The sequence below is a fragment of the Solanum dulcamara genome, chromosome 1 (assembly GCF_947179165.1).
Source record: "Solanum dulcamara chromosome 1, daSolDulc1.2, whole genome shotgun sequence".
NCBI lineage: Eukaryota > Viridiplantae > Streptophyta > Magnoliopsida > Solanales > Solanaceae > Solanum > Solanum dulcamara.
In genome coordinates, this window is record NC_077237.1 from 7,939,808 (window position 1) to 7,961,957 (window position 22,150).

General features: G+C 37.6%; 1 protein-coding gene across 1 annotated transcript; it reads left to right on the plus strand.

Annotated features, from left to right (window-relative positions):
- Positions 1-4,655: 4,655 nt before the first annotated feature.
- LOC129886715 (myosin-11-like) lies at positions 4,656-20,033 on the plus strand. The gene is made up of 38 exons (XM_055961519.1): positions 4,656-4,861; positions 6,760-6,888; positions 7,298-7,441; positions 7,547-7,692; positions 7,775-7,931; positions 8,091-8,149; positions 8,419-8,578; positions 8,689-8,838; positions 8,944-9,080; positions 9,170-9,316; positions 9,957-10,058; positions 10,186-10,243; positions 10,319-10,420; positions 11,709-11,746; positions 11,919-12,045; positions 12,125-12,295; positions 12,467-12,598; positions 12,708-12,817; positions 12,960-13,020; positions 13,289-13,466; positions 13,712-13,917; positions 13,998-14,117; positions 14,423-14,521; positions 14,795-15,016; positions 15,750-15,889; positions 16,547-16,658; positions 16,735-16,779; positions 16,871-17,125; positions 17,220-17,378; positions 17,473-17,667; positions 17,820-17,963; positions 18,189-18,259; positions 18,343-18,442; positions 18,525-18,581; positions 18,659-18,715; positions 18,792-18,872; positions 18,997-19,079; positions 19,408-20,033. The coding sequence occupies exons 1-38, from the start codon at positions 4,859-4,861 to the stop codon at positions 19,529-19,531; spliced, it is 4,581 nt and encodes a 1,526-aa protein (XP_055817494.1). The 5' UTR covers positions 4,656-4,858; the 3' UTR covers positions 19,532-20,033.
- Positions 20,034-22,150: the final 2,117 nt, after the last annotated feature.

Consider the following 22,150-nt stretch of genomic DNA (forward strand, 5'->3'; position numbering starts at 1 on the left):
CATCAAATTCAGAGTCAGTAGCTATGTACTCTAGAGTTGGAAATAGTTCAGGCATTGGCAATAGGTTCAAGAAGAATGCCTCCTTAATCTGTGATTTCTGTAAGTGTAGAGGCCACACAAAAGAGTCCTGCTACAAGGTGGTGGGGTACCCCCCAGATTTTAAGTCAAAAAGGAGGGTTCAGAGTGCAAACATGGTCCATACAGACACTAATAGTCTCACTAGTCAATCTCAGCAGTCAGGTCAGGCTAACTTTTCTTATGGTCTAAACACAAATGTGTCTGATGAAACATTGTGGGGCAGAAGTAGCACAGTACAACACACTGCAGATAAACTAACAGCAACTACTCCTAACAAGGCAGCTGAGAAAGAGGTCAAGCAACTACTTCAAGGGTGTACATTCACAAAGGATTAGTATGAGCAAATTCTTATGATGATGAATCAATAATATTGTCCAAGAGACAATGCACCTGAGTGCAATAAGGCAAACAATGCAGGTAAGGCCTTATTTGTGACTGAAAATAGTGATGTGTGGATTGTGAATACAGGTGCAACAAACCATAAGGTGTCTAAGCTGGAGATGCTGCTAAAGGAGTCTGTACATAAGCTTGACACTCCTAAGGATGTGTGTTTACCAAATGGTGATACCACTCAAGTAACTCATGTTGGTGCTTGTAGTTTACCATCTAGAAGTCTGATCACAAATGTGTTCCATATTCTAGAGTTCAAGTATAACTTAATGTCTGTTAGCAAAATAACCAAGGAATTAGGTTGTTCAGTCTTCTTCTTCCTTGATTTCTGTGTTTTCTAGGAGCTTTACACTGGAAAGGTGAAGGAAGTTGGTAGAGAAAAGGGAGGCTTGTATTTGCTATAGAGTCAATTAACCTAAGGTAATACAAGTAAGACTAAGGATTATGCCTACTATGTTGATGCTGCTCATCCAACAGACAAGGAATCAGATATGGAGCTATGGCATAAAAGGCTAGGACATGCATCTTCAAGTGTATTGTCCAAGATGTTCACTATGAATAAAGTTAGTAAGTGTGAGGTGTCAGAATGCTTAGTGTGTACTTTTGCAAAACAAATTAGACCTGTATTTTCTTCTAGCATCATCAAAAGCAGTAGCTGCTTTGATTTGATACATGTTGACCTTTAGGGACCTTATAATACAACTACCTTTGATGGCAACAAGTACTTTCTTACAATTGTTGATGATTTTTCAAGAATGACTTGGCTATTTTTACTTAAACACAAATCAGATGTATGTGTGTCTCTTAAATTTTTCCTGCAGTATACTAAAAATCAGTTTGGCAAAGTGGTCAAAGTCCTAAGGTTTGATAATGGTACTGAGTTTGTTAACTCAGTATGTGATGGTATGTTCAAAGCACTGGGTATTATACATCAAAGATCTTGTCCATACACTCCTCAGCAAAATGGTGTGGCTGAGAGGAAACATAGACACCTGCTAGAAGTAACCAGAGCCCTCAGATTTCAAGCTAAAATACCTATCAGGTATTGGGGTCACTGTGTACTAGCTGCTGCCTACCTAATTAACAGACTTCCTAGTAGTGTACTTGAGTTCCACACTCCTTATGAAAGATTGTATGGCAGAAAACCAAGCATATCTCATTTGAGAACAATTGGCTGTCTAGCCCTAGCCAAGAACCTCACTGAACATGACAAACTCAAGCCCAGATCAAGATCAACTTGCACATGGGATACTCTGAAGTGCAGAAAGGCTATATTCTGTTTGACCTGCACAATAACATATTCTTTGTTAGCAGGGATGTTTCCTTTAGAGAAGACATATTTCCATTTGCCAAGGATGATGGTTATGCAACACAGTAGCTGTTTGTGGATAACCTGCAAGACCTAGGTGAGGCAGCTCCACAGCTTCATCAGCTGTCTCCATTCATAGTCTCAGGTACTTCTCCATCTGTATTATCAGAAGAGGCTACATGTGTGCATCTAGGTGGTGATGAACAAGGTTGTGTGCCTACACAACCACATACTGATGTAATTGAGTCTGATGTGTCTGATCCAACTATCACTAGAAGATCTGCCAGGTCTAAACATCCTCCCACATGGATGAAGGATTTTGTCTCCTTGAATGTTGAACAGGATGTCCAATATCCCCTGTCCAACTATATAAGCTACTCTCACCTCTCACCTTCTCATCAAAACTTTATTGCAACTGCATCCTCTGTGATAGAACCTACCAGCTATGCTGAAGCTGTCAAAGATCCCAAATGGATTGAAGCTATGAAGACAGAGATTCAAGCACTAGAATGCAACAATACCTGGGTAATTACTTCCTTACCTACAGGGAAGAAGGTCATTGGTTGCAGATGGATCTACAAAGTTAAAAACAAATCCACATGTGAAATAGAGAGGTACAAAGCAAGACTAGTAGCAAAAGGATACAGTCAACAAGAGGGAATTGATTACAAAGAAACCTTTTCCCCTGTTGTGAAGATGGTGACTGTCAGGGCCATTCTTTCCACTGTAGCATCCAAGAATTGACACATTCATCAAATGGATGTCTTCAATGCCTTCCTACATGGAGACCTATAGGATGAAATATATATGCAGCTACCTCAGGGATTTGTCAGTCAAGGGGAGAAGGTATGTAGACTAACAAAGTCCCTTTATGGTCTCAAACAAGCTCCAAGGCAGTGGAACCACAAACTTACTGAGGCTCTTACATCTCTCAAGTTCAAACAAAGCCAATATAATTACTCCTTGTTCATCAACAAGTCAGCAGAAGGTATTGTAATTATGCTTGTATATGTAGATGACATGCTAGTCACAGGCAACAGCCTAAAGTTGATAGAAGAGACAAAGAAAGCTCTACAAAGTGCATTCAAGATGAAGGACTTAGGGGAGCTCAAATACTTCTTGGGGATTGAATTTTCAAGATCCAAAGCAGGAATACTTATGCATCAGAGGAAGTATACTCTTGATCTGATAGCAGAAGTAGGGATGACTGCAGCCAAGCCAGCAAGAACACCTATAGATGCCAACATCAAGCTTACATCAAAGCTCTATGATGAACATGTAAACCAAAAGCAGGAAGAGTCACAGGATCCTATAATAGAACAGGCAGCCTATCAAAAACTCATTGGTAAACTTCTATACCTCAACATGACAAGGCCAGATATAGCCTTCAACACCCAAACATTAAGTCAGTTCCTGAACCATCCAAAGAAATCCCACATGGATGCAGCCCTAAGAGTAGTCAAGTATTTGAAAAGGCAACCTGGACAAGGTATACTATTGTCAAGTAAATCAGTTAATCAAATCACAGCATTCTGTGATGCAGACTGGGTAGCCTGTGCACTTACCAAGAAATCAGTCACAGGCTACTTGATCAAGATGAAAAAATCTCTGATATCATGGAAAGCCAAGAAACAAGCCACAGTGTCCAGAAGTTCAGCTGAAGCTGAATATAGAAGCATAGCCTCTACTATTTCAGAACTTGTGTGGCTGTTGGGAATGTTGAAAGAAGTTGATGCTGAAATGAAGGTACCAGTGCAGATATATAGTGACAGCAAAGCAGCTATTCAAATTGCTGTCAATCCTGTGTATCACGAAAGAACAAAACATATCGAGATAGATTGCCACTTCATTAGAGAGAGGTTGCAACAAGGCATTATCAAAATCGACTACCTATCAACCCAAGAACAACCAGCTGATTTGTTGACAAAGGGACTGCCCAGAGCTCAACATGAGCACCTTCTATCCAAGCTAGGAGTTTTAAACATTTTTGTACCTCCTACCTTGAAGGGGAGTGTTGAGATGGAAAAAGAAGTTAGAAGTATTAGTTAGAATCAAGGGTAGTGTGGTTATTTTACCTCCTATATGGTTAGAAATAACTAACCAAATTAGTTAGTCAGTTAGACATCTAATTTGGTTATATGTAAAGGTATGCCAACTATGTAAGATAACAGTTAGGGCATTTGTTGATAAGCCCCCAAAAATGTGAACTCTCTTCCTCTCTCTATTCTAACTTCTCTTTTCATTCTCTCTATCTTCTTCCTTCCTTCTTCTTCCTTGATCTTAGAAGCAACTGAGCTCAAACAAGCTCAAATATAAATAATAAAAAAATTATTTTGGTGAACGATTATATAATATAATTTTTTTAATAATTTAATGTTAGACTTGGAAATCATGAAGCTGAAAATATATGTCACTTAGGATGTGTTTGGCAGGAAGAATAATATTTTTTAGAAAAATACATGAGTTTCTAAAAAAATAAAAATATTCTTTAGAAAATATTTTCCTGTATTTGTTACCTAAGTAAAATATATTATCCTAAAAATATTTATATATAATCTAGAATTCTTAAGATGTCCGAATAATTTAGTTTTGCTAAATTAATATTTATTTTGAGACACAATAGAATTGTGATATAATAGTAAGTATTCATTCATTCTTAGTTTTCATAGTTGTTTTATATTATTTCGAAATGTAATATTATTTTAATTTGTATTATTTTAATTAATACATGCGGGAAGCTACGTGGGAGTTTAGAGTATATGCATGGAGAGAGAGAGAGGGAGAGAATAACGGTGGGTGAAGGGCAGAGAAATGGCGAGGATCCGAAATCGCAGGTCTTCCTTATCAACAATGTCGATCTGTCTCTCTTCCACCAGTTCACCCGAAACAGGAAAAAGAAAAGAATAGAAGAATACTCAAATCAAATCTACTGTTTTGGATACACAGTTTGTTTCAAACAATTTTTGCAGATCAAATTCCCACTGCCCATTGTTTATGGACAGCTCGTTCTGATTTTGGATCAACCCTAAGAAGCAGCTCGAATGATTTGAAATTATTTGAGCATCACATCAGAGCTTCACAATGGTACGTACGCATGCAGGCTGAAATTGCTACTCTCTCGTCGTTTCGATTCGTATGCCATTTTTAAAATAAAAATTGAAAGTTGCAAATGCATCCCTCAATGATTCAAATTTGTTAAATTATTCGAAATTTGAAGTTATTTTCAACTATTAATTGATAGTTTTGTTTGATTGTATAAGTAAGTTTTCTCTCTGTTTTAACTTTAGACGAGCAGGTGATGGAAATTTTGCTTTTCAGAAGGTATATGCGAATTAGGATTTAGGATACCATGATAATCTTCAAATGTGATTTGGAGTTTGAAAGGTTGACGAAGAAATTGATTATTGAAGAGTAGATGAGGGAGTTTTGATCTGCCATCCAATCTAAAGTGGGGAAGTTTTGGCATATTACGCCATTCAACTTGGCTTCCACTGGGATCTATGCCCTCCAATTTTGGGTGTACACAAATAAACACTTAAACTTGTATAAAATTGAACAAATAAACACATTCCTCCGACGTGCTGTCCTACGTGACAATTTTGTGTCCTACATGAAATCCTATGCGTATTATGTCACGCAGGACGCGTGTATTTACTTGTTCAATTTTATACAAGTTTAAGTGTTTACTTGTACATACCCAAAGTTGGAGGACATAGATGTCAGCTGAAGTCAAGTTTAATACGTACATTCATTCACTTATCAATTAACATGACAACAAAAATAGCTTTTAATGGCAATAAATATGCACATTAACAAATATTGCTAAAGTCTTCATCGACATTAGTTAATTGTCCTATAGACTTTAGGGGTATTTACAATAAGTGCTAAAATGTAATTGTCTCTCAAAAAAATATTTAGCGGGAATTAAGTTATTGCCGTTAATTAATTGCCATTAAAGATCATTTTTGGTTTAGTGTAAGGGTCTGTTTGGTATGAAGGAAAATATTCATTTAGAAAACTAGTGGCTTGCTTACTTATTTCTTAGTGTTCGTAAGAAAAAAAGAATATTATCTCGAGAGCGTTTATATGTAATCTAGCGAAACACTACCAAAAACACTTGAATAGATTTGTGTCTACCCATTATATCTCTTTGTTCGATATACTCATGAGCTTGACTCCTTTTAGCATTAGTGCATTTATTCAGTTACATTGCATGACATAAGAGATTGAGTGATCATATGTGAGATAAAACTTTTAATGTGATAAATTCTAGGGATAATTATTGTTATACCCCAAAAAAGGAAACTATTTACCATTGGATACCCCATTACTTTCATACCCCTTGTTTTTAACTATCTCGCTCATTTGATACTATGAGAGTATATAATATACTCTGATGGTATCAAACAGTTTTGCTGAAGCATTGTTTCTTCCTTCTTGATACCGTCAGAGTATACGCTGATGGTATCAAGAAGAAACTGCTTGATAAATTGCTTGATACCATCAGAGTATAATATACTCTGATGGTATCAAAGAGGGACAAGGGAAGGGGCACTGTGACCAGGTATCAAGAAGGAAGAGACAGTGCTTCAACGAAACTGCTTGATACCATCAGAGTATAATATACTCTCATGGTATCAAAGAGGAACAGTGATGCTAACGTCAGCATCACGCCATGCGCGAAATTAAAAGGGAGAAAGTGAGGTAAGAGGGTAAATAATTTGGGTCATGAGTCTATTAAGTTGCTGCCATGTGATCAGGAGGTCACGGGTTCAAACCTTGGAAATAGCCTCTGGCAGAAATGCAAGGTAAGGCTGCGAATAATAGACCCATGTGGTCGGGCCCTTTCTTGGACCCTGCGCATAGCGGGAGCTTAGTGCACCGGGTTGACCCTCTAGTTTCGCAATTGGTCTATTTTGGGTAGTTTTCCCTAAATTCTATTGATACCTGCTCTTCTTAATTATTTTTTTTGGTGCTTCCAGGGCACTGCAGTTAATATAATAGTAGGGTCCCATGTATGGGTTGAGGACCCTGATGTAGCTTGGATTGATGGAGAAGTAAAGAAAATAACAAATGGGGAAGCAGAGATTGAGAGGACTGATGGAAAGAAGGTACTTTGTTCTGCATTTTAATTGTTAATTTCTTCTTTCATTCCTTGATATTATTAAGCATAGACATCTGGTGATACCGACTTTTGCTCCCATCATTTCAAGACTCTTTGCATGCTGCTGAATTGAAAATACTATGGAACCATTATTATTATACTCTTATAGGTGTAACGGTTAATATTATAATCTTATCTCATGCACCCTTAGCAAAGCATCCGTTAACAAGAAACAAAATAAGTCACAATTTGTATCTCCAAACGATTTTCTGAACTCCTTATTTAATAGAAGATGAGACTAAAACTAATGTATCTGCCTCCTGCAAGTGAACATCTCGGGTTTGAAAAGAATGCAGACTATCCTGTTCTATGGATTAATACATGACATCATCATATGTCTTCCTCTCATGCTTCAGGTTGTTAGGAAATTGTCAACAATTTATCCAAAAGATGTGGAAGCTCCTGCTGCGGGTGTGGATGACATGACAAAACTATCCTATTTGCATGAGCCTGGCGTACTGCAGAACCTCAAAACCAGATACGAACTCAATGAAATTTACGTAAGATACTGTAGTGATTGTTTGAATTATGTCTGATCTAAAGCTCTTTCTTATGTTACAGTACAGACAACAGCACCCATCTCTTAATATTTGATATAATTACAGACTTATACAGGAAATATCTTAATTGCAATAAATCCATTTCAAAAATTGCCTCATTTGTATGATCCACACATGATGCAACAATACAAGGGAGCACCACTTGGAGAATTAAACCCTCATGTCTTTGCCATTGCAGATGTTGCTTACAGGTTCCTCCCAGTTTAAGCACAATAATTACAATAATTTTCGTCTTATTAGCATGATATACTGAACTGCCTTTGATGGAAACAGGGCCATGATCCATGAGGGGAAAAGCAATTCTATTCTGGTTAGTGGTGAAAGTGGAGCTGGTAAAACTGAGACAACCAAGATGCTTATGCGATATCTTGCCTATCTGGGTGGCCGAGCAGCAACTGAAGGGCGTACAGTGGAGCAACAAGTCCTTGGTGTATGATAACATATCATTGATAACTTATTTTGTGCTCTTTATTTTTCTATCACCAATCACTTTTTCACATAATTTTCCTCTTATTTCTTATTGAGTTCATTTTCTGCTGATGTAATATTTATTCTCATAAATCTTTTGCATGAACCCACTCAAGTGCAGTCTAATCCTGTTCTTGAAGCATTCGGCAATGCGAAGACTGTTAGAAATAACAATTCCAGGTCAAGCTCTTTAGCACTTGTGTATTTCAGCATCTGCTTTTCACATGATCCAGTTATATGTAATTTAGATTTGGTTAATTATTCTGCGATACATATTCCATCGAAAGTGGGAGATTGAACTGCTTGTTTTACTAATCTTATATTTACTTTTAATAGATAAGCTATTTTTGCAGTTTACGTGTGATTGCGGATAGTCATTACCAAATAATTATGTTTAACATATTAGATTGAAGATGTTTAATTTTCTCCTTAACCTAAAACTGCTGCAGCCGTTTTGGCAAATTCGTTGAGATTCAGTTTGACAAACACGGAAGGATATCAGGAGCAGCAATCAGGACCTACCTCCTCGAGAGATCCCGTGTTTGCCAAATTTCTGATCCTGAGCGCAACTACCACTGTTTTTACCTTCTTTGTGCAGCCCCCCAAGAGGTAGTTTTCTGTTGCAATACAAACTTCAATGACATTATAAATGTTTAGTGGGTTTGCATCAAATTGCTTTGGTGGCAGTATGTTACAGAGAATCCTCCTAATCACTGTAGGAGATTGAGAAGTATAAGTTAGAACATCCCAAATCATTTCGCTATCTTAACCAGTCAAAGTGCTATGAGCTAGTTGGTGTGAGCGATGCAGAAGAGTACCTTGCTACTAGAAGAGCAATGGATGTTGTGGGAATTAGTAAAATGGAGCAGGTATATATCGTGTACAGCTTTGCCAGCTTCATGTTTTTATTTGCCTTTCAATAAATAGTAAGTAAACGCTACTTCTTACTCTCTCTCCCCCCTCCCCTCCCTCAGGAAGCAATTTTCAGAGTTGTTGCCTCAATTCTTCATCTTGGTAATATTGACTTTGCAAAAGGAAAAGAGGTTGATTCATCAGTTATTAAAGAGGAAAAAGCCAAACTCCATCTCAAAACTGCAGCAGAGCTTCTGATGTACGGAATATTCTTAATGTCACCTTGCATATTCAGATGCTATGTGGCTGTGATAATGGTTGGAGATTCTGATTTTCCTAATGTTTTAGGTGTGACCCTGTAGCTTTGGAAGATGCATTGTGCAAAAGGGTGATGATCACCCCTGAAGAAGTGATAAAACGAAGCCTAGATCCTCGCAATGCTGAAATAAGTAGGGATGGTCTGGCTAAAACAATATACTCTAGATTATTTGATTGGTAAGAGGCTTAGTTTGATTCATCACCATGCATGACTAATATACTAGCTATTGTCTCTTGCAAGGTCAAAGTGCCTACTTTTCTGTGTGAATTCGGGCATAGATTCTCCAAGTTTTTTGAAAAATAAAATTATATATTTGAAACCTACATGAAAAGAGTACTATATATATCCCAACAGGGTTAATAATTCAAAAGATTTTAAGAAAATCGAAGTAAAAAAAAAGGACTGTTTTGACTCCTCAAATAGTAGCACCATCTCATAAATTGGGATGAAGGGAGTATTATTCACAATTTTTGTAAGTCAAGGATATCCAAAAGCTTGTTTGCTGTGATAGTAACAAATAAAGAGTGCAATTGTGAAAGGAATATGTTGATTTGAGATATTAGAGTCACCAAAACTAACCATGAATTGGAAAGAAAAGAAGAAGAGAAAATATGTGCCACGTTGAAGCCAATATGTGTGTGTGTGTATATAATGTACGTGTGTATGTACTCATACACAGGTGTTTGTAAAAAAAAAATCCGAATCAGCATCCACATGGATTCAGACTTGAAATAAGTTTCCATATATTAGTGCATGATTAATTTATTAATTTCACAAATTCCTGTCAAGTGTTATTTGCCTCTTGGGAAAATGCAGGTTGGTAGACAAGATAAATGTTTCAATTGGACAAGATCCCCTGTCTAATTGTCTCATTGGAGTCCTTGATATCTATGGTTTTGAAAGCTTTAAGAACAACAGGTAGCTACAAGTCTTTAGCTTGCCTTTCCAATTACTATAACATCGTTTCATTTAAAAGAAATGTCTATGTGAGCGTTCAAGGATTTGCAACTCTTGTTTGTGTGTCTCATTATATCATGCTTTGCAGCTTTGAGCAATTCTGCATAAACTATACAAATGAGAAGCTGCAGCAACATTTCAATCAGGTATACTTTTCGATATTGCTGACAGTGTAAGCATTGATTTATGCATTGTTTCTCAAATCTGTTGTGTCTTTACAGCATGTCTTCAAGATGGAACAAGAAGAATACAAAAGAGAGGCTATTGATTGGAGCTACATTGAGTTCGTGGATAACCAGGATGTTTTAGATCTTATTGAAAAGGTAATTGCACTTCTCTCTGAATTCACTATTTGAGAATTATTAATTGTTTAAACAGATGTTAAGTTCATCCAATGAAAACTTTTCTGAAGTGGCAAGGATGATATCTCATGAGTCAAAGTTCTTGTGTTCAATTCTTGCTGGTAACATATTCTTTATGTTTAATCTATTTCCCCTAGGTGGGGGAGAGGGGGAGGGGGGAGGGTAGTCTGGCTGCTGTTCTCAAGAATAGCTCTCCCCAACAATGGGAAAATGTCATCGCTTTTCTCAAATAAACAAATAAAGTTATGTTCAAATTTAAATGATTAGAATTTGAACTTCTATTTACCTTTTCAAAATAAATTGGACTTGCAGGTTATCAGACAGCAATAACCCAACAACAACACCAACATACCCAGTATATCGCATAGACCTTACCCCTACATTGGCAGGTAGAGAGGTTGTTTTTGGATGGACCCTTGCTCAAAGAAAGCAAAAACACAACATTTATGAAGACATAAGCAGTAACAATAGCATGATAGTAAGAAAATAGAGGCATATGAGACAACAAGTAATAATAGAAAACTAAGACTGAAAGATACAGAAATAGTAAAATAATAAAAATACCGAAAATAATACTAATACTACTAGTCGGAGAGACAAAACGCGAACTATTTACTACTAGCCTTCTATCCGAATCTCAACCTCCACACCCTCTTATCAAGGGACGTGTCCTCCGTAAGCTGAAGGCTGGTCATGTCCTGCTTGAGCACATCTCCCCAATACTTCTTTGGCCTACCTCTTCTCAGACCCTCTAGTGTCAACCTCTCACACCTCCTCCTCACTGGGCGTCTGTGCATCCTCTTGACATGCCTGAACCATCTCAACCTAGCCTTCCACATCTTGTCTTCCACGAGACGAGTTCCACCATGGCCCAAATATCTTCATTTCTAACGATATCTAAAAATGAGGTAGCTGTGCTTCAGACAGCAATAGCCCATAGAGTTCAAAATTTGTTGCATTAATTATTGGATGGTTTTTCTTTTCTTTTGTCAAGATTATAAATATTGTTATGGCTACAAATCAAAAAGTAATATTCTGGTTGTGCATGATTATTGGGTTGTTAATGTCGAAAAGAAATAGCTTCTTGCTCACAGGATCCCAGGTAATTCGGAAATATAGATTAGCTAATAAATGCACAAGGTGAACATTAGGAAAAGATTGAGTATAGGGTAATTGAATAGTATAATTCTCTAAGCTGCTCTTCGTTCCTAGAGAAATAAAGCTATGATGAAACTGTTTCTCTTTGCAGAAACCAGGTGGAATTGTTGCTCTGCTTGATGAAGCTTGGTACGACAAAATCCCATATTGGTCTTTATTATGAAAATTAATTGTACGCCACTTAATTGTTACTAATGATCCTGTTCCCCATTCTTTTTATATGGTCAGTTGAGTTTAAGATTGTAACTCTGTGTAAGCTAATTGATAAAGTTTGTTATCATTATTTACTTTCATTGTACAGTATGTTCCCAAAGTCAACACATGAAACATTCTCTAACAAGCTATATCAGACATTCAAAGTTCACAAGCGCTTTGTTAAGCCCAAACTGTCTCGTACAGATTTCATAATTTCGCATTATGCTGGAGAGGTGAGTGTGATTCCCAACAGATATTTATGAATAGAGTAATTTTCCATGTACATTCCTGATATAGTCCATTTTCTGTTAGGTGCAATATCAATCTAACCAATTTCTAGACAAAAACAAGGACTATATAGTGCCTGAACATCAAGACCTCCTATGTGCTTCAAAATGCTCTTTTGTAGCAGGACTCTTCCCTTCACTAGGTGAAGAGACTTCAAAGTCTTCAAAATTTTCTTCAATCGGTTCACGCTTTAAGGTATTCTTGCATTTACTATTCTTGGGATACTGCTCCTTATGGACCCTGATTTGATTTATTTACATGATGAAACTCTGTGTTACCTTTTTCTATATGCTGATCGTTATTAGTCTTCCACCTGAAACTGTCAGTTTTTTATGTGCTGATTCTAATTACGAACTTGAAATGCAGTTACAACTTCAGCAGTTGATGGAGACGCTGAATGCTACAGAACCTCACTACATCAGATGTGTAAAGCCTAATAATCTCCTAAAACCTGCAATATTTGAAAATGACAACATTATGCGACAATTGCGCTGTGGTGTAAGTAATCTCTATCTAAGCAAATCCCAGCCTTGGGGAGTGGGGAAAACATAGATCTTTATTTACTTGTGATAGTTATTGATTATAACCAACTGGATTTTCTTTTAAGGGTGTTTTAGAGGCAATTAGAATCAGTTGTGCTGGATTTCCTACTCGCCGCCCTTTCTTTGAATTCATACACAGGTTTGGGCTCCTAGCGCCAGAGGTTTTGGAAGGAAGGTATTTACCTACTTTTAGTTTGAACACAATTTCTAGATCTGGCACTACTTTGAGATGTCTTAAATAGGCTGAATTTTTTGAAAAAGTATTTTCTCTAGGATTCATCTGATGATTCTGAATCAAAGACATTTTTTCATGGCAGCTATGACGAAAAAGTTGCTTGCAAGAAGATTCTGGAAAAATGGGGGCTGAAAGGGTTTCAGGTAATCTTAGTTTTCTTCCTCCCTCTTGAGGTAGCATTGTGAATTCATTCTTCTAGGATCAGAATGCATCTACTTGATCAGTATGATCTTTATATTTCTGATTCACATATTCTATGGAGAAGGGACCATTTCGTTCCTAAGGTCATGAAGTATCATCTCTAAACCTTGCTCCACATTAGTATCAAACATGCTATCTGCAAATGTCATTGGAAAGGAAAATTTGCTTCAACAGTATGAGATTCAGTGATTTTTTCCATTTTTTTTTCAGATAGGAAAGACTAAGGTATTCCTAAGGGCCGGACAGATGGCCGAGTTGGATGCACGACGAGCAGAGGTTCTTAATAATGCAGCCAAAGTTTTACAACGACGAATAAGAACTCATATTGCTCGTAACCAATTTGTTGCACTGAGAAAAGCTGCCATATCTTTACAGTCCTCATGTAGAGGTGAGACATTTTAAAACTATTGAAGATCTTGAAAACTTGATGACACAAGGTACCACAGTTCATAATGGAAAGCAGTCTTACGAGTTGAACTACATCTTCTTAGCAGTGTATGCTTCCTTTTTATCTGTTTCAAGATCCGTCCGAACAAAAACCCATGAAAGACAAACGAAATAATGGAGAAAACAAATTGGCACTAGGCAGAGTAAAATTATCTCAAAACACATGATCTATTTTTCATATTTTAGGAAAACTGGCATGCAAAATTTATGCGCAAATAAAGAGGCAAGCAGCTGCAATAAAAATTCAGAAGAACTCACGCAGGCATCATGCTAGAAAGGCCTATAGGAAACTCCAGGTCTCAGTGCTCATGGTGCAGACTGTTTTGCGAGCTATGGATGCTCGTAAGAGATTCAGATTTAGGAAGCAAACTGAAGCTGCAATAATGATTCAGGTAGAATTCCTGTGTGCTGTGTGATTTCATGATTTATCTGGTATTGAAGCAAGTCTAAGATAAGTCTTTATCCCCCTCAGGCACAGTGGCGTTGTCATAAAGCTTATTCATATTATAAAAGGCTTAAACAAGGGGTACTTGTTGCACAATGCAAGTGGAGGGGAAAATCTGCCAAAAAGGAACTAAGGATGCTTAAAATGGTAAGCATACTATTTTATAATCCAATAGGAAACATAAAAATACATCTCTGATTACAATGTCTCAAACTCCATAATCATTAGTTACTCTGTCAAGCTAACTAATGAAGTTTACAGCCCTGCTAGTTTCTACCAGAGAGGATAGAGAAAGATTATAGATGAAAATAGTTGCCCTTTTCTGAATCCTAATTCTATGCTGGTTTGCTAAGAGATAGCACAGAATCTGGTTGAACTGCATGAGGCTGAATTGGAGTGTGGATATGCATTTGACCGTGCTATAATGTTTCACTTTTTCAAACTACATACAGGCTGCAAGGGATACTGGTGCACTCAAAGAGGCAAAGGATAAGCTTGAAAAGCAGCTGGAGGAGCTTACGTGGCGGTTGCAACTGGAAAAACGTCTAAGAGTAATATCATGTTTTAACTCATCTTTTAATTCTATAAATCACATTTTCGAAGTACACTTATGCTTTGTGCAAATGTGTATAGATACCTGCAGATACATTACATCACAAGAAAAACTCTTACTAGCATGCTAAATTTGCTTATTAATCGTGCATCCTGTTGTTAGATACTATAGTTTTCAGCATTTCTGTGTTACACCAGTTTCTACCCTTACAATTGAGTGAAATTGTCGGACTTATATGTCAGATATAATAGTTGCTCAAATCATTATGCAGACTGACTTGGAAGAAACAAAAGCACAAGAGATAGCAAAGTCGCAAGAGGCTTTGGAAGCCATGCAAAAAAAAGTTGATGAAGCAAATGCACTGGTTGTCAAGGAACGAGAAGCTGCAAAAAAGGCTATTGAAGAAGCACCTCCTGTAATCCAGGAAACTCCAGTTTATGTTGAAGATACTAAGAAAGTAGAATCTCTAATGGAAGAAAATAACAGTTTAAAGGTAATCCAATTTACGAGGCTCTCACTCTGTTGTGGTGCTGAATATGACAATCCATTAAGCATTAAGTGTTTGAGAAGAGTAAAAACTGTTTACAAATGAATTTCATTGATACAGCCCTATTTATACCATTGAGGACCATACCAGTTTTTCTCTAAAAGGACAAATATGTACAATAATAGATGTTTAAATAGCCAATGTACATATTTGTGGTAGATGAGTTTCTTCAAGTCCACGTATAAATGACTGACCATCATGGGTGAAAACGAGTACTGCCTATGAATCAGGGAGTGTCAAACTAGTAATGTCCAATATGTACTACCTATGACTAGTTAACAGAAACTAAGATGTTAAGAACACAGATTCAGCAAGAAGGGCCCCAAACTCTCCTGATGGCTCTGAGTTGTACAGGCTGAGGTGGGAAGGATTTAAAAGCCCATTACAGTTTAGTAATTTTTTAGCATATAAGTTCCGAAAATTTTGTTATGTACAAGCATTGTGCTTGGAAGTTTCTACCGACACATTCATTTGTATTTCCGGCAGCAGCGACTCATGGAAGAGTAAATACTGACTATTTATATTTTTGTAGCTTAATCAGAGAACAAATTAGGTAAACAATAAAGGTAAATAGTGAATACCAGTTCATAACATCCCCTAAAAGGATCATAATATGAAATGGTACTAGCACATGCTTCTATCCTTATATTCTTTGTCAATCTCTGTGTGTTCTGTTCAGGTTTCTTTAGAACAAGAAAAGCAAAACTGTGAGGACTGGAAGCAGAAATATAATGAGGCTCAAGAATCTGGGGAAGAAAGTCGCAGGAAGTTAGAAGAAACAGAAAAAAGAGTTCTTCAACTCCAGGAATCACTGAAAGGGTAATCAAATTGCATCACAGTTCTTTATTTCAGTTATATCCTGTTCCAGCTTATAAGACAAACTGTTATTATATTGTAAATACAGATATGTATCTTTTTCCTGTTAATTTTCACTGTACAAATATTCAGTGTTGAATAAGCGAAAAGAATGATGCTGCATGTTGATATGACTAACTCATATTAAAATAAAATCGTTAAATTTATTGTATAAATCATACAGCAATGATGCAGTTGGGAGTTTCCATCAAAACATTGTGCACAATAAAATATTGACCTACCAATAGGATGTTGATAGTATAGAGAGAATATGGCCATCCGTGCGGAAACAATAAAGTAGTTGGTGGAGTAGGCCTAGGATTTTATGAATTACATATGGTGCACTTTATCTATAGATGATGAACAGCTTTACAGTAACAATTTTCATGATGCATTCTCTACACCATGATGTACGAACAACAAATAGAATAGTCAGTCCACTTGTTTGTCCAAGAACTTTAATCGTAGTCATGTCTAGATAATAATTGGAAGTTTGGATAAGGTTACTAGTCTTTTTCAACTAGTATTTCTGTGCAATTGATTGTGTCGCGTTTTTTCATTCCTAAAAGAATTATTTTGCCTTTATTTATTTTGTGTTGCCACTGAACCCTGCAAAATCAGGTTAGAGGAGAAGATGGCAAACTTAGAGTCAGAGAACAAAGTTTTCCGTCAGCAAGCTGTGTCAATGGCACCTAATAAGTTCCTTTCTGGACGCTCTAGATCTATTATCCAGGTATTGATGTTTTACATGTATTTTTTGTGGAGGATTCAAGAGTGGAAGAATCTGACGTTTTCTGTTCAATTGACAGAGAAATGAGAGTGGTCGAAGTTTTGAGGATACAAGAATGCACGTGGTAATTTACCTTCTTTATAAAACTTGTGTTGCCAAATTCTACTTACATGCCAACAAATTTTGTTGCTCATATTCTCAATTGCATTTCTTAGGATCTTCATAGTCCTTCATTGAACCAAAGGGAGCTTCCTGAAGCAGATGACAAACCGCAAAAATCACTTAACGAGAAACAGCAAGAGAACCAGGAGTTGCTGATTCGATGTATCGCACAAAACTTGGGCTTTGCTGGAAACAGGCCAATTGCAGCCTGCATCATTTATAAGTGCCTTTTGCAGTGGAGATCTTTCGAAGTTGAGAGAACCACTGTGTTTGACCGAATCATCCAGACTATTGGTCATGCTATTGAGGTTTGAGCTACAAAGCCCAGTTCTCCTTATACTTTGTGTCCTCGCTTTTTAAATTATAATTGCTTCTTATAATTTCTTTTCTGTGTGGGTTCAGAAAACCCAGGACAACAATGATGTGCTGGCTTATTGGTTGTCAAATGCTTCTACTCTTCTATTGCTACTTCAGCGTACACTCAAAGCAAGTGCTGCTGCAGCAATGACCCCTCTACGTCGTCGATCCTCATCGGCATCTCTGTTTGGGAGGATGTCGCAGGTAGGAAGTTAATAGATATAGACAAGTTCAGTGCTTTCTCTAGAGGAAGTTTGAGACTAGCTCCTTAAGATATTCATTGTTATTGATCTTCCAGAGTTTCCGGGGAAACCCTCAAGGAGTCAATCTTTCCTTTGCGACTGGAGGAGTTGAAACTTTACGCCAAGTAGAAGCAAAATACCCCGCCTTGCTGTTCAAGCAGCAACTTACAGCATACGTGGAGAAAATTTATGGAATGATTCGTGACAATTTGAAAAAGGAGATTTCTCCGTTGCTGGGGTTGTGTATCCAGGTATGTGGAGAAAATATCTTCAGAGACATTTCTTGGTCTCTAGGACAGTATTTTGTTTGCATTATGTACAACTCCAATACTCTACTTCATTTTTCGATTATGTTGAATCTTTTCCTTTGTCATTTGCATGTAACAATTTTATTGGATATTAGGCACCACGAACTTCAAGGGCAAGCTTGGTTAAAGGTTCCTCACGTTCAGTAACTAATACAGCAGCTCAGCAAGCTTTGATTGCCCATTGGCAGGGCATTGTGAAGAGCCTGGAAAATTTCTTGAACACGTTAAAAGCAAACCATGTTAGTGAAGCTGATTTTTCCCTTTGTTTCAATTATTTTTAACTCCTTTCCAGTGTAAAAATTTGTTCCTAGAGTAAAAATTATGCGTCCAGAAAACATTGGCTCAGCAGAATTAGCAATGTCAGGAGCCTGTAAATGGTTAATAAGCTTAGAAATATAAGCCTTTGATCCCAAAATGTTATGCAGCTTACTTCTCATCTTGATTTTCTGATTTGATACTTTCAGGTGCCTCCATTTTTAGTTCGTAAAGTGTTCACTCAGATATTTTCATTCATCAATGTTCAGCTTTTTAACAGGTGCACCTATAGACTTATGTTTGCATGCAGTTTTCTACAATGCATTAAAAAGGTTTACTCATGTGATTGTAAAATTTTCACAGCCTTCTTTTAAGACGAGAGTGCTGTTCATTTAGTAATGGTGAATACGTCAAAGCAGGACTGGCGGAATTGGAGCACTGGTGCTTTACTGCGACTGATGAGGTATGATCCATCAGATATATTTTTTCTCTTTCTAATCCTAAAAATTATATTAGTCCCCCAGTGATAAACGAAACAAGAACAGTATGCAGGATCAGCATGGGATGAGCTTAAGCATATCAGACAGGCCATTGGTTTTCTTGTAAGCATTTACATTGGTCATTTTCATTTAACTTGAATGGTAGAGTTCTCAAAAGTTCCTCACTTTTCTTGCTGCAGGTTATACATCAAAAACCCAAAAAGACACTGGATGAAATAAGCCATCAACTCTGTCCAGTAAGTGATATCAATTTGAAGGAAGAGATAGCTGGAATATCATTCAAGGTCACTAATAATATCTTTTTTCCTCCAGGTGCTTAGTATCCAGCAGTTGTATAGGATCAGTACAATGTACTGGGATGACAAATATGGTACACATAGTGTGTCATCGGATGTAAGTTTCTATGGATGCCATTAGTCAACCTAGGTTAGAGTCATATTCTTCAAAAGATATAATTTAATAACATGCTTACACAGTAAAACTAACCAAGGACAAGGTTTTTATGCAATCGCATTAGGTCATATCCAGCATGAGGGTGTCGATGACTGAAGATTCAAATCAAGCAGTCAGCAACTCTTTTCTCTTAGATGATGATTCAAGGTTAGCATCATTATGCTTGTAATTGATAAAAAAAATGATACCTTGCTTTTGTGTGGTGAATTACTTGAATCTCATTAGGATTAAATCTGAAAATTAATCTCAAACATTTACCAAAAATATCAGCCCTTCCCAGTTGAGGTTATCAATAGTTAGGGAAAGACTAATTTTACAATGTTACAGTTTTAGCTTAAATAGAGGTATGTTATCAAGCAGTGATTAAGGTGCAAATGAATGTGTATAAGACAGACGATAGTATCATATTTAGTAAACTTCCTTTTTATTCCTTTTTGATCCAATTGCTAATGTTTCTGAATGGTTCAATTTTCAGCATCCCATTTTCAGTTGATGACATATCAAAATCAATGGAACAAATAGATATAGCTGACATTGAATCTCCTCTTCCTCTCCGAGAGAATTCAGGCTTTAGCTTTTTGTTGCCACGCACAAATTAATCTAGTCAATTTGAGGCACTGGACGTCTTCATCTTCAGTTCACTTGAGAGGGAATAGATGATTATTTTACTGCTGTGAATGTTCTCTACTAGCAGATCAACTTATTTCTGTAAACTTCAGAATTCAAAGAAATGCACCAGTTCCCTGCCTCAGATTCACAGGGGCGCCAAAGAAGAGCATGAGGAAGATCTGCATAACATGATCTGCCCAAAACATAGAAGCAGTCCTGCACTCATCTTTATACAATTTTCATTTCACTTTGTAATACAAGTAGGAGCGGTATGAATTAGTTGTATACAATTAGGTCCATATCTCATGAACGATGCAATTGCAGCACTCCAATTTGGATGAGGAGGGGTGAATGAGAATACTCAAAAGTGTTACTTGAATCTGTATTTATATTAAAACGTGTATCTTTTTTACCATAGAAGCTATCCAAGTGTTTGTAGTGTAAAGAAAGACTTGAGTTTCTGGACATGTATGGAGTCAGCTTCTTTTACAATTTTACTCAATTGTTCATAGTCTATACATACTTTTTCATCTGTTTCTGCAAGAGTACCGTGATACCAGGATGGACCATGTTTGGTTACGACGATATGACTTGGATGGATGCTGGAGTAATTGCTTGACGATAAAACGTGACTATGAGTTCTGGAAAAAATTCCTAATAAAATGTCAATGGAGATGTTGGAGCCTCAGTTGGATTCAGGTGTCATCCGAGCTTGTTGGCTGAGCTAAATAATCATAATATTTTTTGGGATTTTTACACTGTAAAGCCAGAAATGTATATACTACTGATTGTAGAAGCCTAAAACTTTGGTTTCTCTTATTACCACTTAATTTACACCTATAGTTTCATTAAGCTTAGACCCCAAAACAATTCATTAACTTAGACCCCAAAACAACTCATATTTTGTGGATGCTAAATTCCATTAGTTAACAGAATAGGCACTGAACGCTTAGATGGAATATAATGCAAGAATGTTTTTTTCCTATGAAGGTATATCCTCAGCACAAAGCTGTGTTGGGAGTCCATATTACAGTTCAATAAACAAAACAAAGTTGAGTCCTTGTTCTTTTTACAAGGATTCTATAATGTCTCAACAGTGAATCTGCCAGGGTGCGGGAGAGAAAGGCACGCGATGTGGGTCAAGTGAAGTGCATTAAGGACGAGCATGAAAAAGTATTGGTAGAGGAGACCCTCATTAAACAGAGATGGCAGTCATACTTTCATAAACTCTTGAATGAAGAAGGGGACAGAGAGAGTGTATTGGGAGATTTGGAACATGTAGGGAGGCGTCACGATTTCGAGTGTTGCAGGAGTATTACGGTCGAAGAGGTTAAGGGAGTTGTTCGTAGGATGTGCTGGGGAAGAGCGACCGGACCTGTTCAGGAGTGGTGGAGATGAGGGCGAGGAGAGGCATGTCTATTTCAGAGAACCAGTTCAGATTTATGCCGGGACGCTCAACTACACAAGCCATCCATCTTATGAGAAGACTGGTGAAGTAGTATAGGGAGAGGAAGAGGGATTTGCATATGGTATTCATCGACCTAGAAAAGACTTACGATAAAGTTCCACGAGAGATACTATGAAAATGTCTGGAGGCTAAAGGTGTACCTGTGGCGTACATTAGGGTGATCAAGTACATGTACGAGGGTGCCAAAACCAAGGTAAGGACGGTAGGAGGGGACTCAGAGCACTTCCCAGTTGTGATGGGGTTGCATCAAGAATCAGCTCTCAGTCGGTTTTTATTTGCCTTGGTGATGGATGGATTGACGCGACAAATTTAAGGTGAGGTGTCATGGTGTATGCTTTTCGCGGACGACATAGTCCTGATCAATGAGACTCGTAGTGGAGTTAACGCTAAGCTGGAGGTTTGGAGACATACCTTGGAGTCTAAAGGGTTTAAGCTGAGTAGGTCCAAGACAGAGTACTTAGAGTGCAAGTTCAGTGAGACACCTCAGGAGGTTAGCGAGGAAGTTAGGCTTGGTGACCAGGCCATCCAAAAGAAAAGTAGTTTCAAGTACCTTGGGTCTATCATGCAAGGCAGCGGGGAGATTGATGATGATGTCATACACCGTATTGGGGCAGGGTAGATGAAATGGAGGCTCGCTTCCGGTTTGCTATGTGACAAGAAGGTTACCACAACTTAAGGGCAAGTTCTACAAAGTGGTGGTTAGACCAGCTATGTTATATGGGGCGGAATGTTGGTCAATTAAGGTCTCTCACGTTCAAAAGATGAAAGTTGTCGAGATGAGAATGTTGAGATGGATGTGTGGGCATACCAGGAGTGACAAGATTAGAAACAAGACTATTTGGGACAAGGTAGGAGTGGCCTCGGTGGAAGACAAGATGCGGGAAATGCGACTGAGATGGTTTTGGGCAGTGAAGAGGAGAGACACAGATGCCCCAGTGCGGAGGTGTGAGAGGTTGGCCATGGATGGTTTCAGAAGAGGTAGGGGTAGGCCGAAGAAATATTGGGGAGAGGTGATTAGACAGGACATGGCACAGTTACAGCTTACCGAGGGCATGACCTTAGATAGGAGGGTGTAGAGGACCCAAATTAGGGTAGAAGGCTAGTACATAGTCTCGTTATTCTTCCTTATTAGTAGGCGCAT